This window comes from Poecilia reticulata, linkage group LG19, assembly GCF_000633615.1.
Source record: "Poecilia reticulata strain Guanapo linkage group LG19, Guppy_female_1.0+MT, whole genome shotgun sequence".
NCBI classification, from domain to species: Eukaryota; Metazoa; Chordata; class Actinopteri; order Cyprinodontiformes; family Poeciliidae; genus Poecilia; species Poecilia reticulata.
This window is the reverse complement of record NC_024349.1, coordinates 16,973,239-16,989,639: the sequence shown is the minus strand read 5'-3', so window position 1 is coordinate 16,989,639 and position 16,401 is coordinate 16,973,239. Positions and strand designations below refer to the sequence as shown.

The following is a 16,401-nucleotide window of genomic DNA, read 5'->3' as shown; positions in this document are numbered from 1 at the left end:
AGGAATCTGTTGGACCCAGTCCCATGTTGGAGCTCTGTTTTTCCTCTTTTATTCCTCCATCTGGATAATTCTCACAGTCTGTCCGTCTGCTATGTTAGCTACAAGAGTAAATCAAATGCGCCAGGCTCCTGACCACAAAACCAAACGGTRATCATAAAGGCTAAGATTGTAGAGCTATGGGAAACTGTAGAGCTGATACTTTTGATAATATTTAGACTATTTGTCCTCACCTGAGTTGTTTTTATGCCAATTTTGCTGTTTTGATCTATCGATTCTTCAGAGAGGTGCTGTTTCCAATTTTCCAAGCACATAGTGAACTTTTTATAAGCACAACCTTCAGTTGTTATATAAAAAAGCCGTATATATACATATCAAAAACAGCTTTGCAATTTCATTACTTGAAACCAGACTTCAAAAAGCTCCTGCTCTTTCCTACACTCCGCCTTCAGCATGTCATTACAATGATTATGTTGTTTACAACCGTTAGGAGTGTTGCGCTGAGAAGTAGTTTGTACGATGAGCGAAGCAGACTCGCGTTTCCACCAGGTGCTTGCTAATTGCTGCAGCATCGAGTCTGGTGGAGCTGAGAGAGGAAGAGCTGCTCTGTGAGGCAGGAGCTCCAAGGAGGAGCTTTGTGGGAAAAGGTGGCACTTGGTGTGAGCGAGTGTTTAGCTACCCCCCCCCCCAAAATGGCTGACTTTGGAAGATTCAAGGATTTCTCAGACATTCATAAAATAATCAAAGCAACACCCCTGGTATGTTTTTGATGAGGGGAATAACATTATAACATGGCATAAAGCTAAAAAAAAAAAGTTGATTTTACATAACACTCCCCACCCCTCCCCTTTAAAAACATCTTTTAGGACAAAAATGCTGAAATCATATCATGTTCTGCACAATCAACACCAGTCAGTCAGCCTGAATTGTGAATTTATGGGAAGTTGAGCTTATGGCACTGCAGTACTTATGCAAGAACTGTTCTGTACGTCTCGCTTGTGATCTGTACACACAAGAAGACGATTATGTAAGTGTGAGGTCACCCACTCTCACTCCCCTTCCCTGCAACCCATACATGTCCCCGCTGGTTCTCAAATCAGGTCAAATGAGGACTGCTGAYGCTGAGCGCTGCCCCGAATAGCCCCCATATATGCATAAAGCAACATGGAGAAAGCCTTGAGGTGTTTTAAACATTCCTTTTTAGCAAGCCGCCAAAGTGAACAATCCCACAGAGCCACCTCTGGCAGATTTAGATGTCAAATTATTTTTCATTCTGCCAAGAAATGTGCTCTCGATAGGAAATAAAGGTGTCTCTCAAAAGACAGTGAGGCAACATAAAGGAGTGTCACTTTTGAAAAAGAAAAGTGTGTCTGTCGATTTTACATTTCATTTAMAAATAACACGCTGAAAAATGATTTATGCCCTTCTCAATAATCAATGTAAAAATCTTTACTGGCAGTAGATTAAACAACTGTCTTTCCGTGTGTTTCCACTAGTATTTTAATTGGTGATGAGCTCCTAGTCATTGACATTGGAAGACTTTCTTGCTATCACCCCGATATTTTCTTTTATCTCCGTGCACATCATTTAAAACTTAGGCCCCTAATAACTTCAAATAATATTAAAATCCACAGTTCAACTAAAGATCATTAAAAACAATGTGAAAACTAGTACATAATGCAGCTGAAAAAGAAAATCHAATTATTCCAGTTTCTGAATACTCATTGACGTTCACCWTGTCCAGGTCTACTCTSCCTGTTGCCGATTCATACRTCATCATGTTCTCATTTTGTAATGCTTATCAAAATCTTYTCTGTCCCTTGGAGGTCKGAAGACATTACAACTGAGAAGAGAAATAAAAGTGAAAGACAAATTCAAGTGATCAGACTTGCCTGGATCTACCCTGAGAGGAAACAATCAGAAATTGATTTAAGTTAATGAGGGAGATGCGTCAAGTTGWACAAATAGTGATAGTATACCCTAATTTTTAAACATTTTCTGACTAAAAGAAASCTAAAGTTTCAACATTCTTCATACAATTAGACAGGCTAACTAATGACCGAGGCATACAATTACAGAGAAACTTTCTAAATMATAGAAATTGTATTGAATAAAACGGTAACCAGCTTGGGGTGTAATTATTGTCAATAACAACTTGCATGCAACATAAAACAGAGCTGAAGTTCTACATTGATGAATTGCCAGAAGGAGCCCAGAAAAAGCTTGCATTTGCCGTTTTCAGAYAGAAAGGCTTTGTGAAAGATGCTGTTGCCTTGGAGATGAAGCTTAACTAAGCCATTATACACCTGTTACGCACTGAGCTTGTTAATTCCTGCTAAACATCTCAGGTTTAATTTTAAATGCCTAATTTTCCCTTTGAGAGTTTTAATAATAATAATCAAGCATCATGCTGTATTTATGCCAATACCGTAGTGAGAAAGTGTGTTTCTTTCAAAGCTCTGTCCTTTCAAGGTAAATCCATCMAACACTACTGGGATCCATTTTAACCACAGTCCATGATAAACCATTTTTAATGCTCTTGTGTTAGATAGAACTGGAGTGAGTTGCAAAAGTCACTCTCACCAAAGTTTTTGCAGAAGATTGGAGAATCCTTGAGCAACAGATTAAAGTCTAAATAAAGGGAGCGGGAGTTTACAGTAATCCTAAAGTGAAAATACACTCAAAATAACGCTTGGGGCGCATGGGATAAATACAGAGCTGAAATCTGACAAATGCAAAGTGAAGAAACACTAATTTGTCCTGAACKTACGCCTTGTGTTCTCCTTAAAATCTCAAATAGTTTAAGGTTATCAGGATGTWCTATCCTCCTGATTRCGAAACATTCTTGCCATGTTGAATTTATTAATAAGTAAACTCGTTCCAAGAGGAAGATCACAAGAGGTGCATTGCGGCAAGTTTCCACAGAGCACCCTGTTAAGATGTATGTTTCAAATCCAAATGACTGACTGAGTGATATTGTACGCCTGCTTATCTCTGAAAGAAGGGAGAAAGCGTGTCTGCTTTCTGCTTCAGACACATCCCGCAGTATTATGACCCTGACAACCCATATGAAGCGATACAAGAACTCTTGATTTACTGAGCTACATTTCGGTAAATTCCTCCTAGGAATTGAAGGGAGATAAACGTGTTAGCGAGTGCAAAACTGTGAATCATGACTGCCTTCAATGACACTTTGTGTGCTGGCCAAGGTAAAGAAACAGAGGGGGAAAAAGTTAGTGAGGTAAGTGCTTGTGATTTCAAGGATTGATCCATTTTTAAAGATTAAACAGCAATAAAAAAAGCCTTTTACAGTTTTTTAAGTAAATTCTGGTGTTAAGTAAAGCCTGTGTTTCTCATCAATCATTTTCATAGTTTGATATAAACTAGTTCTTTGAAAGAATTGCTTTTTTTTGGAATAGGCTTTACAAAAGGCCTATATTCCAAAAGCCCCTCTTTTGGCAGCTTCTCTGATTGTTCACTATTCAGCAATCAATATTGCAGAAGCTATGTGTGATAGCCTTAGCATTGGCTAAAATGGGGCACAACTGTGCCAGAGCCCACTTTGTATCTGCTGGCCAACAGTGCTGTGTGATTACTTCCATTAAGAGCTCAGACTCGTGAACTTTAACGATCTGTGCTTTTATCACTCAAGGTCATGAGAAAGAAAGAAAGCTTTCYTGAATAGGTCTAAACGATACATTTGACTTTAGCTTGCTGGTGCTTATACTCATCAAGTCAGAAAAGATCTCCTCTCTACCCTTCCCTTAACAAACAAATAAAAAAAAATCACATTTAGTATTGACAAGAAAAAAAAATCAAGGTCCAATTGATTCTTGAGTTTTTTTCCCCTTCCATTGTTGGGCTAATAACAAAATAAGGAGAAGTTTTTGCAACTTTGTGTGCTTCAGACAAATGAGTGTGAGCTGGATCATTATAAATATTACCTATAGCTGCTTTAGATGCTGTGACTAATTTCCAAAGAGCAGTCAGACATGACAAATTCAAACATTTTAATTATCTTCTGAACTAATTTTCTCGAGTTTGTTTTGTTTTTCCACACTTACTGAGACATAGCTGACCAGCTAAACTGACAGCATTAATCAGAAAAGCAGCTTTGGGACCTATTGTGCGTCTGGAGGAGCTGCAAAGATCCAGAACCTCAGGTGAAATAATTTGTTTACAAGACAGATTTTTTAAGGTTTTTTTATTTTACCACACTAYAAGGTCACCCCACAGTCCAGCTTTAACTGGGTCACAGGTGAAAACCCCATTAAAAAAGGGCATGGTTACACTTAGGACATATAGCTCTTCGTAGAGGATACAGTGCCATTTATGTTATTTTACGTCTTTGCCGCCATCATGTGGTCATCAGTGGGTAGCGCAAGAAATGTGTTTCCGGTTGAAACGGAAAAGGAAATTGCTTTTACATCCAATATGTCTGCCGTCGTCAACGTTTGTTGAACAAAAACAAGACTCGTGGAAAATGGCAGACGGCGGAGTTGACGAGTTATCGCAGCTGGAATATTTGTCCTTGGTGTCGAAGGTCTGCACGGAGCTCGACAACCATCTGGGAATTAATGACAAAGATTTAGGTGTGTGTTTTTAACTTTCTACCCAGTTCGTAACCTAGACCAGCTAGCTTCTCTGTTAGCTTTTACAACCCGTTCTTTTGCCTTATTTTCCCGACACCCTTGACACTGGTTTATGTGAACACTAAGTCCAGTCTAACGTTATTGTCTTTTGCTTCACTGTCCTAGCCGAGTTTGTCATCAGTCTTGCTGAAAAACAGCCGAGCTTCGATGGATTCAAAGCACTTTTGCTCGAAAATGGAGCCGAATTCACTGTAAGTCAGCAGATCGCGGAATTATTAGCCAAAGTAAGATATTGTTGCCTAAACGGTTCATTAATGTCACAAACCCTGCTTTCTTGCGTTTAACTTGCAGGATTCTCTCATCGGCAACTTGCTCAGACTCATCCAGACGATGCGACCTCCTTCTAAGGCATCGACAAGTAAAGGTAAGTCTGAACATGTCTAGTAAACCTATCACTTGTTTGAATTAAAAGGCCTCCCAATTAAAGGTTTCTTTATTTCTTGACCCTACAGCCTCTGATGTTTCAATCAAGCCAAAAAGTGAGAAAGACAGGTTGAAGGAGCTGTTTCCTGCTCTGTGTAAACCCAACGATCCATCACCAAAGGTACTCAAAGCTCACATTTGTGTTTCTTGCATCACTGTCCCCATTTCTTTATACATTTTCATAGAAACAGAATTATCTCTGAATGAAAGTGTTGCTTTTAATTTCTTTTCTTTCTTTTTTTTTTTACAGTTCAACTAGTCTGAGCCATAATTTTGTTATTCAGCAATCCAATTTCAAAAATGAAGGATTGATATGTTTCTAGCGTTCTTTTGTTTAATTATTTACGAGAATGACTTGCAGCTAACTTTTTTTTTTAATTTCTCAAAGTTTCAATGCTACATAAGTCAATTGAAGTAAAATATCTACACATTCAAGCAGAAAACTTCTGACCTAAATTATTGCTAAAAAAGCTGACTGTTCACTAAGTTCTTTATCCAAGCACATTGCTTTAAAGTTGAATGGATGGAAGGAGCTTAGAAGTAGCTGAAAGTTATTAGCTGCAAAATATAATAATCAAAATAATGATATAAATTCTTGACAAATATCCCACTGTGTGTAATGATTCTATAGTGTTTTTGAACTAAAAATTTGTAGTAAAATTTTTTTTCCTATTGTAGTTTTTTTTTTTTATATGTATGCACGTTATTTGGRAAACAGAGGAATTTTTTTTTATTTTAGCCAATGTATTCACCAAAGATGAATTATATTTTCCAAAGATGTCAGAAAAACAAATATTATCCTAAGCAGGGTTTCCCCCAGAAAACTTTCTAAGCCCGGTGGTCAGGGCGCCGAGGCGGTCCACTGGCGGTCCACCGTGTTTTTGTATTAAAAGATGTTAAGTTGACAATAAAAGTAAAAATATCACTGGGTAATTATATGTTATGGGAAAACATCGTCAGTGAACTGCTGTATAAGGGGACACACAAACTATTTTGGTTGGTCGAGTTTCTGGACGAGTTTTTCAGATGAAAAAAATAAACAAGAAAGGTTTAGCCTGGCGGTGGCGCTAGTAAAGCATGGCGGGCCGCCAGGCCTATAATACACTGGGGGAAACCCTGCTAAGTCTGAAAATCTAAATCTGTTTTCGTTTAAACTTTGTAGCGGATTCTGGATGAAGACGATGTAAAAGTCGCTGCTGATGCGATGAARGAACTAGAGATGTTTATGCCCAGTGTCAGCGGGGCGGACTCCAAAGTCAGCAAGAGCAAGTAAGACGCATTTAGTTGYAACTACAGGAAACAAGAACGAAACTTTTTCAAAGTTCTGGTTTTGCTAAAATGGAAGAACAAAGTTGTTACGGTTGCTTTGATCTGGATTTTCCCTTTTCCTCCCTCAGATCAGAAAAAAGCAGGCATCGCAGCCGAAGTAGAGAACGAGAGAGGCACAGAGACAGAGACCGGGACAGAGACAGAGACAGGGACCGGGGAGGAGACAGGAAGAGGCGGCACCATTCCCGATCACGTTCCAGATCCAGATCTCGCTCCCGGGACCGTGACCGGCACAGGGAAAGAGATCGGGACAGAGACAGAGATCGGGACAGAGATCGTGGTAAAAGAAAGGACAAGTCTTCCCGCTGGTCTGATCGTTCACCCAGCCCCAGGAAAGACCTGGATAAAGACTCTGATCGCTGGAAAGACAAACACGTGGACCGGCCTCCTCCCGAGGAGCCTTCTGTTGGCGACATTTACAACGGCAAAGTGACCAGCATCATGCAGTTTGGATGCTTTGTTCAGCTGGAGGGACTAAGGTCAGCATGAAAGAAGCCGGCACCAAAGATTACTTACTAAAAACGACCAATAAGTAAAAGCTTCAATCTGCTTAATTTCACTCCGTCTGAACTCATTCTTCGTTTGTTTTCTTGGAGTTTAGAAAACGATGGGAGGGTTTGGTCCACATTTCTGAGCTGCGCAGGGAGGGTCGCGTCGCGAACGTGGCGGACGTCGTCAGCAAGGGCCAGCGAGTGAAAGTAAAGGTGCTGTCGTTCACCGGCTCCAAGACGAGCCTCAGTATGAAGGTAAGAACAAAAGCTGTCACTGTGTACGAAAATACATGCATAATTATGAAAAAAAAAATAATAATCTGGTGTTGAGCTTTAAAAAACATCAGTCTGTAATTGGATATTAAGATTGTGAATTGAAGATGCTGACACATTAGAGTGAGCGATAAACTTTGTTACCAGCTTGCCTCGTTGTTATTATTTATCCTGCCAGGATGTGGACCAGGACACAGGAGAAGATCTAAACCCCAACCGGAGAAGGAATATGGGCCCAGAAGGAGGCGAGGACGTCTCCATGAGGAACCCCGACAGGCCTAGCAACCTGAACCTGGGCCACGCCCCCGAGCTGGAGCARGACGACACGCTGGAGCGCAAGAGGCTCACCAAGATCTCTGACCCGGAGAAGTGGGAGATCAAACAGGTCAGGACTCTGCGGCTCACTTGGGAAGAGGTTTTTGTAGATAAAAAGAAAAAAAGTGAAAAAGCGTGCTGGGGTTAACGGATGAACAGATGAGTGTTTTATGAAGCGGCACCAATACTGGAGGAAAACCCAGATGCTTTTCGCAATTTAATTTAGTAAGTAATCTGCAGCTAATGCTAGAAATTATATTTTCTATTTTATGTCCTAACTATTCCTGAACTGTTGTTATTTTAATAGATTTATATGCCTAACTGTAAAATGACATGAAGCTTGAATTGAACCTGTTTGATGTGGAGAGCATTTTGTCACGTCGTTCCTGTGGCTTTCCTGTGCTTAGATGATTGCTGCAAACGTCTTGTCCAAAGAAGAATTYCCAGATTTCGACGACGAGACGGGAATCCTCCCTAAGGTGGACGATGAAGAGGGTAACAGAATTTTTTTTTATTCCTTCATTCTCACACAATAAATATACTTGACAAAAGAATATCAGATGTAAAAAAAATAATCTAAGCTTATTATTATTATTATTATTTTTTTCTCATCTAACTAAAGAAATTTAGAGAGAAAAAAAAATTCTGGTTCTCATAATCACATTTAGCGTGAGAAGAGAACTGAATGCATTTCTAAGCACATCATTTGTTGTGCAGTGTCACCAGTTATTAYTTATTATCCCCTAAATTACTAGCACATCATCTAATGTTTCTGAATTAATTTGCTAGAATTGTAGCACATTCGAACTCAGCAAAACAATGTTGTKAAGAAACTTATGTGACTTTCCTGACGCCGTCGACAGATGAGGACCTGGAGATCGAGCTSGTTGAAGAGGAACCACCGTTTTTGAGGGGACACACCAAACAGAGCATGGACATGAGCCCCGTCAAGATCGTCAAGGTGCTCATCGTTCAGCATGGGTCGTCTTTTTATTCGCCGAATAACTGAAGGGCTCATTTACTGCTCATTTCGTGCAGTTTGTGACGTGGCGTTTCCTCAAGACACTTACGTTTGGATTTATCGGGTAACGTTTTTCTGTGATTYGACGTTCCTTCTCTGTTCCCAGAATCCAGACGGCTCGCTGTCGCAGGCGGCCATGATGCAAAGCGCTCTGGCTAAGGAGAGGCGGGAGCTGAAGCAGGCGGCCCGAGAGGCAGAGATGGACTCCATCCCCATGGGGCTGAACAAACATTGGGTCGACCCGCTGCCAGACGGTTAGGAATCCCTCAGATATCCACATTAAGCCAYTTCYAGGATGCACAGATTGTTACTGAAGTCATCTTTAAATTAGAACTTAAAGAACAAGATTAAAAAAAGGTTTTTGGAAGTAGATATTCTTTGGTTTTGTCCCGTCTAACTTCCTGCAGCCCCTATTTGGCTCCCGTATGTTACAGTTTATTTCTGTTCATCGTCCCTTTTGTGACCCTTTCGAGCCAGCTGGGATCCGTCTGATGTGTCATGGTTTTAGTTGCCGTGTTTAAAGTTGTCCGTAACAAACGCATAAATCCTCTCCCGCAGTGGACGGCAGGCAGATCGCTGCTAACATGAGGGGAATCGGAATGATGCCCAATGACATTCCAGAATGGAAGAAACATGCTTTTGGAGGGAACAAGGCCTCGTACGGAAAGAAGACCCAGCTCTCCATCTTGGAGCAGAGGGAGAGTCTGCCCATCTATAAACTAAAGGAGCAGCTCATTCAGGTGCTCAACTGTTCACTAACTTAAAGAGATGAAATAACCAGAATGTTGGTTTCTGATCTTTGTCTACAGCTCTGGTTTTACTGTAACAGTTTTAAGATGATTGCTACTGTTGCAAATGTTTTCACATAATGCTTCTTGTCCATCTTCTGTTTTTCTTTATTTTTTTTTTCAGCACTGAAATATCTCAAAGGAAAGTGACATTAAGCAGCAGAGTGGTCTTTGTTCTGTTCAGTAACGCCAGGCTTCCATAATTGGTTCCATCATTATATTTAAAATTTAAGTAMTGGGCCATATCTAATAAAATAGATCTATTCATTCTGATATTACTGTCAGTCGAGATATGACGTCCAGTCACACGGACCACGCTGTCTGGACTGGTGGGCGGATTGSCGGCCTGGGCTCAATAGCCGATCTGAGAATGAATTGAGTTTTGGATCTGATCCAGATAACGGATCCAGTCTGCTCTGTGTTTATTCTTCCTGTGAGCGGTCGTTAATAATCTGTCAGAGCAGAGAGGATTTCAGTAAACTTTCAGACATTTCCAGAACCAAAAAGTTCCACCACAGCAAAAAAAAAAAAAAAGTGGAAACTGAAATTCCTTCTAATCTACTTTCATTCTTGCATGAATGAATCTTAAACTGTTGTAGAAAATAATGGTTCAGAGATTGTTTTGTTATTAGAGACTTTGCTATTTTTGTGTCCAATAACAAAAGCATATTTAAGATTTCCTAACATGTAGACACAATTAGTTTTACAAATATTTTGTAGAAAATAATTTCCTTTTTAAATGGCTRCTGGCCCTGTTCTTCCTCTGAATTTGTTTTTCAGCACCTAATTGACACTGAATAATATTTACTTCTTGATTCAGCAACATCTATTGCTGTTGTCTGTTTGACCTAGTAGTACTTAAATGAATTATCAGGGTTAGCCGGACTAATCAAGCTCTGAGCTGGATGATTTGGGTCCGTTTCCACTTACTGGGTTTGTTTCGGTTCTTTGGTTGAACATAAAACCAGCTGGGATTCCCGTAACAACATCTCCGTGTCGCTCCACCACAGGCTGTTCACGACAACCAGATCCTGATCGTCATCGGAGAGACGGGCTCCGGGAAGACCACCCAGATCACTCAGTACCTGGCGGAGGCGGGTTACACCACCCGGGGCAAGATCGGCTGTACGCAGCCACGACGTGTCGCCGCCATGTCGGTGGCCAAGCGAGTCTCTGAGGAGTACGGTTGCTGTCTGGGACAGGAGGTAACTTGCTGCTCCTACAGTACATGTTTCTCATTATGTTGTAGGCATCTCTGGCTTAATATCTAGAGGTTCCGTTTGCTTCCTGCAGGTGGGTTACACCATCCGATTCGAGGACTGCACCAGCCCCGAGACGGTGATCAAGTACATGACAGACGGTATGCTGCTGAGGGAGTGTTTGATCGACTCCGAGTTGGGCCAGTACGCCATAATCATGCTGGACGAAGCTCACGAGAGAACCATCCACACCGATGTGCTGTTTGGTCTCCTCAAGAAGGTAAACTGCCCGGAGAGCACGGTTCTTTAGGGTTTCTTTCTAGGTGGAAACGTTTGATTCTGATTATTTTGTTTCACTTTAGACGGTGCAGAAGCGCACAGACATGAAGCTGATCGTAACCTCGGCCACGCTGGACGCCGTGAAGTTCTCCCAGTATTTCTACGAGGCCCCCATCTTCACCATCCCGGGCAGAACGTATCCAGTGGAGGTTCTTTACACCAAAGAACCTGAGACGGACTACCTGGACGCCAGCCTCATAACCGTCATGCAGATCCATCTGACCGAGCCTCCAGGTACGAGAGAGCGAGGGGAAGAACTCACTGCCCCCGTTTTCATATCACACTGTAAACGTTGTGCATTCTCTTTCTGCGCAGGCGACATCCTGGTCTTTTTAACCGGCCAGGAAGAGATTGACACCGCCTGTGAGATTCTCTACGAGAGGATGAAGTCTCTTGGACCCGATGTCCCTGAACTCATCATTCTCCCTGTGTATTCTGCTCTGCCCAGCGAGATGCAGACCAGAATCTTTGACCCAGCTCCCCCAGGAAGCAGAAAGGTACCTTTAAAAAAACAAAGCAAAACATGAATGGTTATTTAAATATATACATAAGAGCTTATGATAGCATTTGTTTATTTTCACTCTTGCATAAATAATCCTGAAATGTATGTTTCTGTCTGCCTTGACATAAATGTTTCATTTTGAGGTTGTCTGATCATTTCTATTCTTTCTTAATTAGGACAAAGATGCACTATTTATTTGTTCTCATGAAATTGTTTTTTTTTTTAAGTAAAATGATCAAATTAACAAAGCTAAAATAGTTTTACAAACTCATGTTGAGCTAAAACTTTTTGTTTTGTCACATTAGACACAAACTTCAATATATTTTATTTGGATTTTTTTGTGACAAAAAAAAAAAAAAACTTAACGTCTGACTTCAGAACTTGTTGCACATTTTTCTTCTCTAATCACTTGAACTTGAGAGATTTAAATCAGAATGATTCGTAGTTTAGAGTTAAGTGGTTTAACAAAGAAAAGAAAAAAAATGAACAGAATATTTTCTGTCTGGTCCTAAAATGGAAATGTATGAAATGGGAACCAAGAAAAAATCGAGTAAATTAAAGGCCAATTAAGACTTTAAATCGTTGCACGGCGTTTGCACACTATTTCTTTATAGAATCCTTTGCAAATAAATCCCGCACTTCTTCAGGTTGTCATTGCCACCAACATCGCGGAGACCTCTCTGACCATCGACGGGATCTACTACGTGGTGGACCCGGGCTTTGTCAAGCAGAAGGTCTACAACTCCAAGACCGGCATCGATCAGCTGGTGGTGACTCCCATCTCCCAGGTGAGATTTTCTGAACGGGCGCGTGTGAGGTTTTCTGATTGCCGTCATTCAGGACGCTGAAGCCAAACCTCGTTCGATGCGTTTCCCTTTCAGGCCCAGGCCAAGCAGAGGGCGGGGCGCGCCGGCAGGACGGGTCCTGGGAAATGTTACAGGCTGTACACGGAGAGAGCCTACAGAGATGAGATGCTGACCACCAACGTTCCTGAGATCCAGAGGACTAACTTGGCCAGCACTGTGCTGTCGCTAAAGGTTAAACAAAGTCTTTATTTTACACCAATCATATCTTAAACACCTGTTTATTATTAGCTGAGTTTTGATCTTTCCGCCGCATTTCTTTTCCTCCTCCAGGCCATGGGCATCAAYGACCTCCTCTCCTTTGACTTCATGGATGCTCCTCCCATGGAGACTCTGATCACGGCCATGGAGCAGCTTTACACTCTGGGAGCTCTGGATGACGAGGGCTTGCTCACACGCCTGGGTAGAAGGGTGAGGATGCGAACACACACCAGTCCCTCCGAACATTTAAAGTGCTGWTYGTTTAAATGAAACATTGGCGCCACGTTGTCTTTCTTCCAGATGGCGGAGTTTCCTCTGGAGCCCATGCTGTGCAAGATGCTGATCATGTCCGTCCACCTGGGCTGCAGTGAAGAGATGCTGACCATTGTTTCAATGTTGTCTGTTCAGAACGTCTTCTACAGGCCMAAGGTACAGTACCCACACACTTAAAACATTTGGGATGCGAGTTCAGCCCTTTTTTTTTTTTTCCCCCATATTGAGATTCTGAAAAAAAATTATTTGCTCAGGTGAAAATAATTGTTGATACTTTGCAAAGCCCTAAGCAAATCCTTTTGTTGACCCTTCTCTTACACCCATTACATTGTCTAGTTTTCCATGTGAAATATTTGAATCCAGTTAACCCAATAAAGATTTTCCTGACCGCAGGACAAGCAGGCCCTGGCTGACCAGAAGAAGGCAAAGTTCCACCAGCCTGAGGGCGACCACCTAACTCTGCTGGCCGTTTACAACTCCTGGAAGAACAACAAGTTCTCCAACCCCTGGTGCTACGAGAACTTCATCCAGGCTCGCTCCCTGCGCCGAGCCCAGGATATCCGCAAACAGATGCTGGGGATTATGGACAGGTTCGGTTTGCCTTCGCTGTCGAGTGGTAGAATGCTGGGCCGTGCGATTGGGAGTTTTATCGAACGTCTTTCTCCTCCTCCAGACATAAACTGGACGTGGTGTCTTGCGGCAAAGCCACGGTGCGGGTCCAGAAGGCCATCTGCAGCGGTTTCTTCAGGAACGCTGCCAAGAAGGATCCCCAGGAGGGCTACAGGACCCTCATAGACCAGCAAGTTGTTTACATCCACCCATCAAGTGCCCTGTTCAACAGACAGCCTGAATGGTACGACCGCATCTTAGATCTCCGTAGAAACAAAGTGTCCATTTATGCTAATGCCAATTAGCATAATTTAGATCTTTTTGTGATCAGCATCTCTGCAGGTCTTTCTAAGTTAATTTTTTTCCACCTACATTATGAACACTCAGGGTAAAAAAAAGCTACACATGGACGGGAACCAGCCACTTYGGCACCCTCGGCAAGATTTGATTAGGTTCATTGGCAAAATATAGAAACTAACAGTTGTAATAAAACATCAACAAGTTACTCGTGGCTCAACACGAGTAACTTCACAACTTTTCCCCCCTGATGTCGCCTGTGATGAGTACTGCAGTCGCAGTCATGACGAGCTTGTTTGAGGCTAACAGCAGCGTTTCATTGTTATGACCTGCTGCTGCTGCAGCCTGATTCATAACCACACACTGGCTCCTGGCAGGGTTGTTTAGCGAAAGCTTCCAATTTATAGTTTTGATTTCAACAGAGTTCATGTCGGGTAACTGACTGYGCTAGAACCTTTTGATGATTTTGATATATGATTGGCATCGTTGCCCTGTTTGAAGGCTTGATGAGTCTAATCTTTGACATTTTCTTCCAGGATTTCCCTTTTCTTGTTTGAATCAATCTTTCCCTCCAGCTTTCCAATGCAGCTCCGGAGGGAGCATCACTGCAGCGGATCTCGTTCGTTTCTCAACAGAACAGAATCACTCAACCTTATTATGGGGGCTGTGAGCAAATTGGAGTGGATTTAGTGTTGTTTGTCTTCCTCCAGGTCCTTCTCAGGAGGCGTTTGACCGTCTGTCAGGAATCTGATGGAAGTGGTTAATAACTTCCTCTTTCTGCCACCAGGTGGCATCACCACAGTTCCTATGACTCTAAACTTTATTCTGTACTTCCAATAAGTTATTYAGGAACATTCAGGGCCTTTTTCTTYCCTTGTTTGCCAGTCCTCAATGTGTCTGTAAATGTCTTGGACAATCCTCTTGACTTTCAGTCATTTCTGAAATGTCTCCATGTGTTTTAGAGTCCTCTCAAGCATACTTGATGTAACAATGAAGACCTTTATTGGTTGCATCAGGTGTGTGTGAGACCAAAGAAAATGAGCAAAAGGTTGCCGTGGTGAAGGATTCTGCTYAGKGGAGKGAGGGAAATCACATTGAGTCAGCAGCCCTCGCTGAAAGCAAGATTATGAGTTGAACTAAGAAAAACTTCTGTTATATTACGTTCATTCAACTGTCTAAGCAGATCTTTTGTAGTTTTGCCTTGCAAAATCGCCAATAAATCTAATTTGCCTTGGGTTCTGAATAACTCTAGGTGCATTTGTATATGCCCGATGGAAAGGGGCTACATTTATAAGAAAATGTTCTATTTTGTTAACATGTTTAGACATCCAGAGAACAGCAATCAAAGGTCTCTAGAATACAGAAAACAAAATGCATTTAAAGGTGTCGGTGTCTAACATCCTGCCTTTTTTTTTCTCGCAGGGTCGTGTACCATGAGCTGGTGCTGACCACCAAGGAGTACATGAGGGAGGTGACCACCATCGATCCGCGCTGGCTCGTAGAATTCGCGCCCGCSTTCTTCAAAGTCTCCGATCCCACTCGCCTCAGCAAGCAGAAGAAGCAGCAGCGCCTCGAGCCGCTGTACAATCGATACGAAGAGCCGAACGCCTGGAGAATCTCGCGCGCCTTCAGACGCCGCTGAGCCGTGTGACGTCGCATATCCGCAGCATGGATTTYGTTTCGGGACTGTGGTCCCAGGATTGGACAAGCACCGATGGCTTTAGGGTTCCCCATCACAAGTCAGCTTTCAGTTGTGGTTTGTGTTTGTATTTTTTTTTTTTTTTTTACGTGTAAAAACTGTACATTTTCTTTCTTTGACTTGTAAACTTTCAATGATTTAAATTTAGTCTAAAATGTTCATGTCATGTCAGGAAACTTTTTTTTTTTTACTTGTTAAAGAAACAAAGCAGCAATTAGAAAACGTTTTTGTTTTGCAAATAGTTCAAAAGTCTTTAATACGGATATATTCCAAAACTATGACCTATTTATTTTTACTCTGTAAACTGTTGAGTCCAACGAATGTCCTGATGCAAATGGAGTTTGGCATTTTATCTTCCATGTGATTAGCTCTTATTTTTCAAAACAAGAAGACGGTCAAATGTGTGACATGTTTTATGATAATTGCAGGAAATATCTTCATCAGTGTATGGATGAGTGTAAAACCAATGACTTCCTCCCCGCCCCCGCTGTACGGAGAAAAGTATCTGATTTTGTTATAAAGTAATAAAAGTGGAATTTCAGTAAGAAATAAGTGTAACAAAATATGAACATTTGATTTTTCTAGTTTGTCAGAAAATCTCAAATGATTTCCAAACTTGATTCTTTGCAWCATATTTAATCTTTTTAATTGGTACTTTTGAATCTAATTAGGTCAGTAGAGACAYGTTCTGCATTTTTATTAAAATGAACAAAAACCATTTGAACTCCTTGCATTGCTTATTCCTTGTCTAATTTCTCTTGTGTAATTACAAACKTATTAATGTCTCAGACCATCATGAAGTAGTGCGCAACTATGAAGTGGAAGAAAAAAATTTGAGCACAGTTTTTAGTTCTTATTTGGATTTAGGTCTGCACTTTGACTAGGCCATTGGTCTAAACCATCATCATCTCATTGGATGGTAAAACCAGTCTTAATCTTTTTGCAGCCTTTTATATATATATATTTTTTTTTTTACCAATGTTTCATTTTTGACTTCACCTGTTATCCAATCAACACTTGATTAGCTCCCCTGTCCTTGCTGGAAATAAAAGCATCACCACATTATGATGATGCCACCACCATGTTTAACTGTGGAGATTGTATTCAAGGGTGGAACACAGCATTTTTGC

At 41.4% G+C, this 16,401-nt stretch overlaps 1 protein-coding gene across 1 annotated transcript; it reads left to right on the top strand.

Moving 5' to 3' along the window:
• Positions 1-4,369: 4,369 nt before the first annotated feature.
• On the top strand, positions 4,370-15,995 carry dhx8 (DEAH (Asp-Glu-Ala-His) box polypeptide 8). Its single transcript, XM_008437396.2, has 23 exons — positions 4,370-4,589; positions 4,755-4,840; positions 4,941-5,013; positions 5,102-5,193; positions 6,235-6,341; positions 6,470-6,880; positions 7,003-7,147; positions 7,344-7,550; positions 7,888-7,975; positions 8,344-8,441; positions 8,608-8,755; positions 9,060-9,241; positions 10,300-10,494; positions 10,583-10,768; positions 10,851-11,061; positions 11,143-11,324; positions 11,977-12,117; positions 12,211-12,366; positions 12,466-12,603; positions 12,694-12,822; positions 13,060-13,256; positions 13,340-13,519; positions 14,995-15,995. Exons 1-23 carry the CDS (start codon positions 4,385-4,387, stop codon positions 15,212-15,214), a joined length of 3,777 nt encoding a protein of 1,258 aa, XP_008435618.1. The 5' UTR covers positions 4,370-4,384; the 3' UTR covers positions 15,215-15,995.
• Positions 15,996-16,401: the final 406 nt, after the last annotated feature.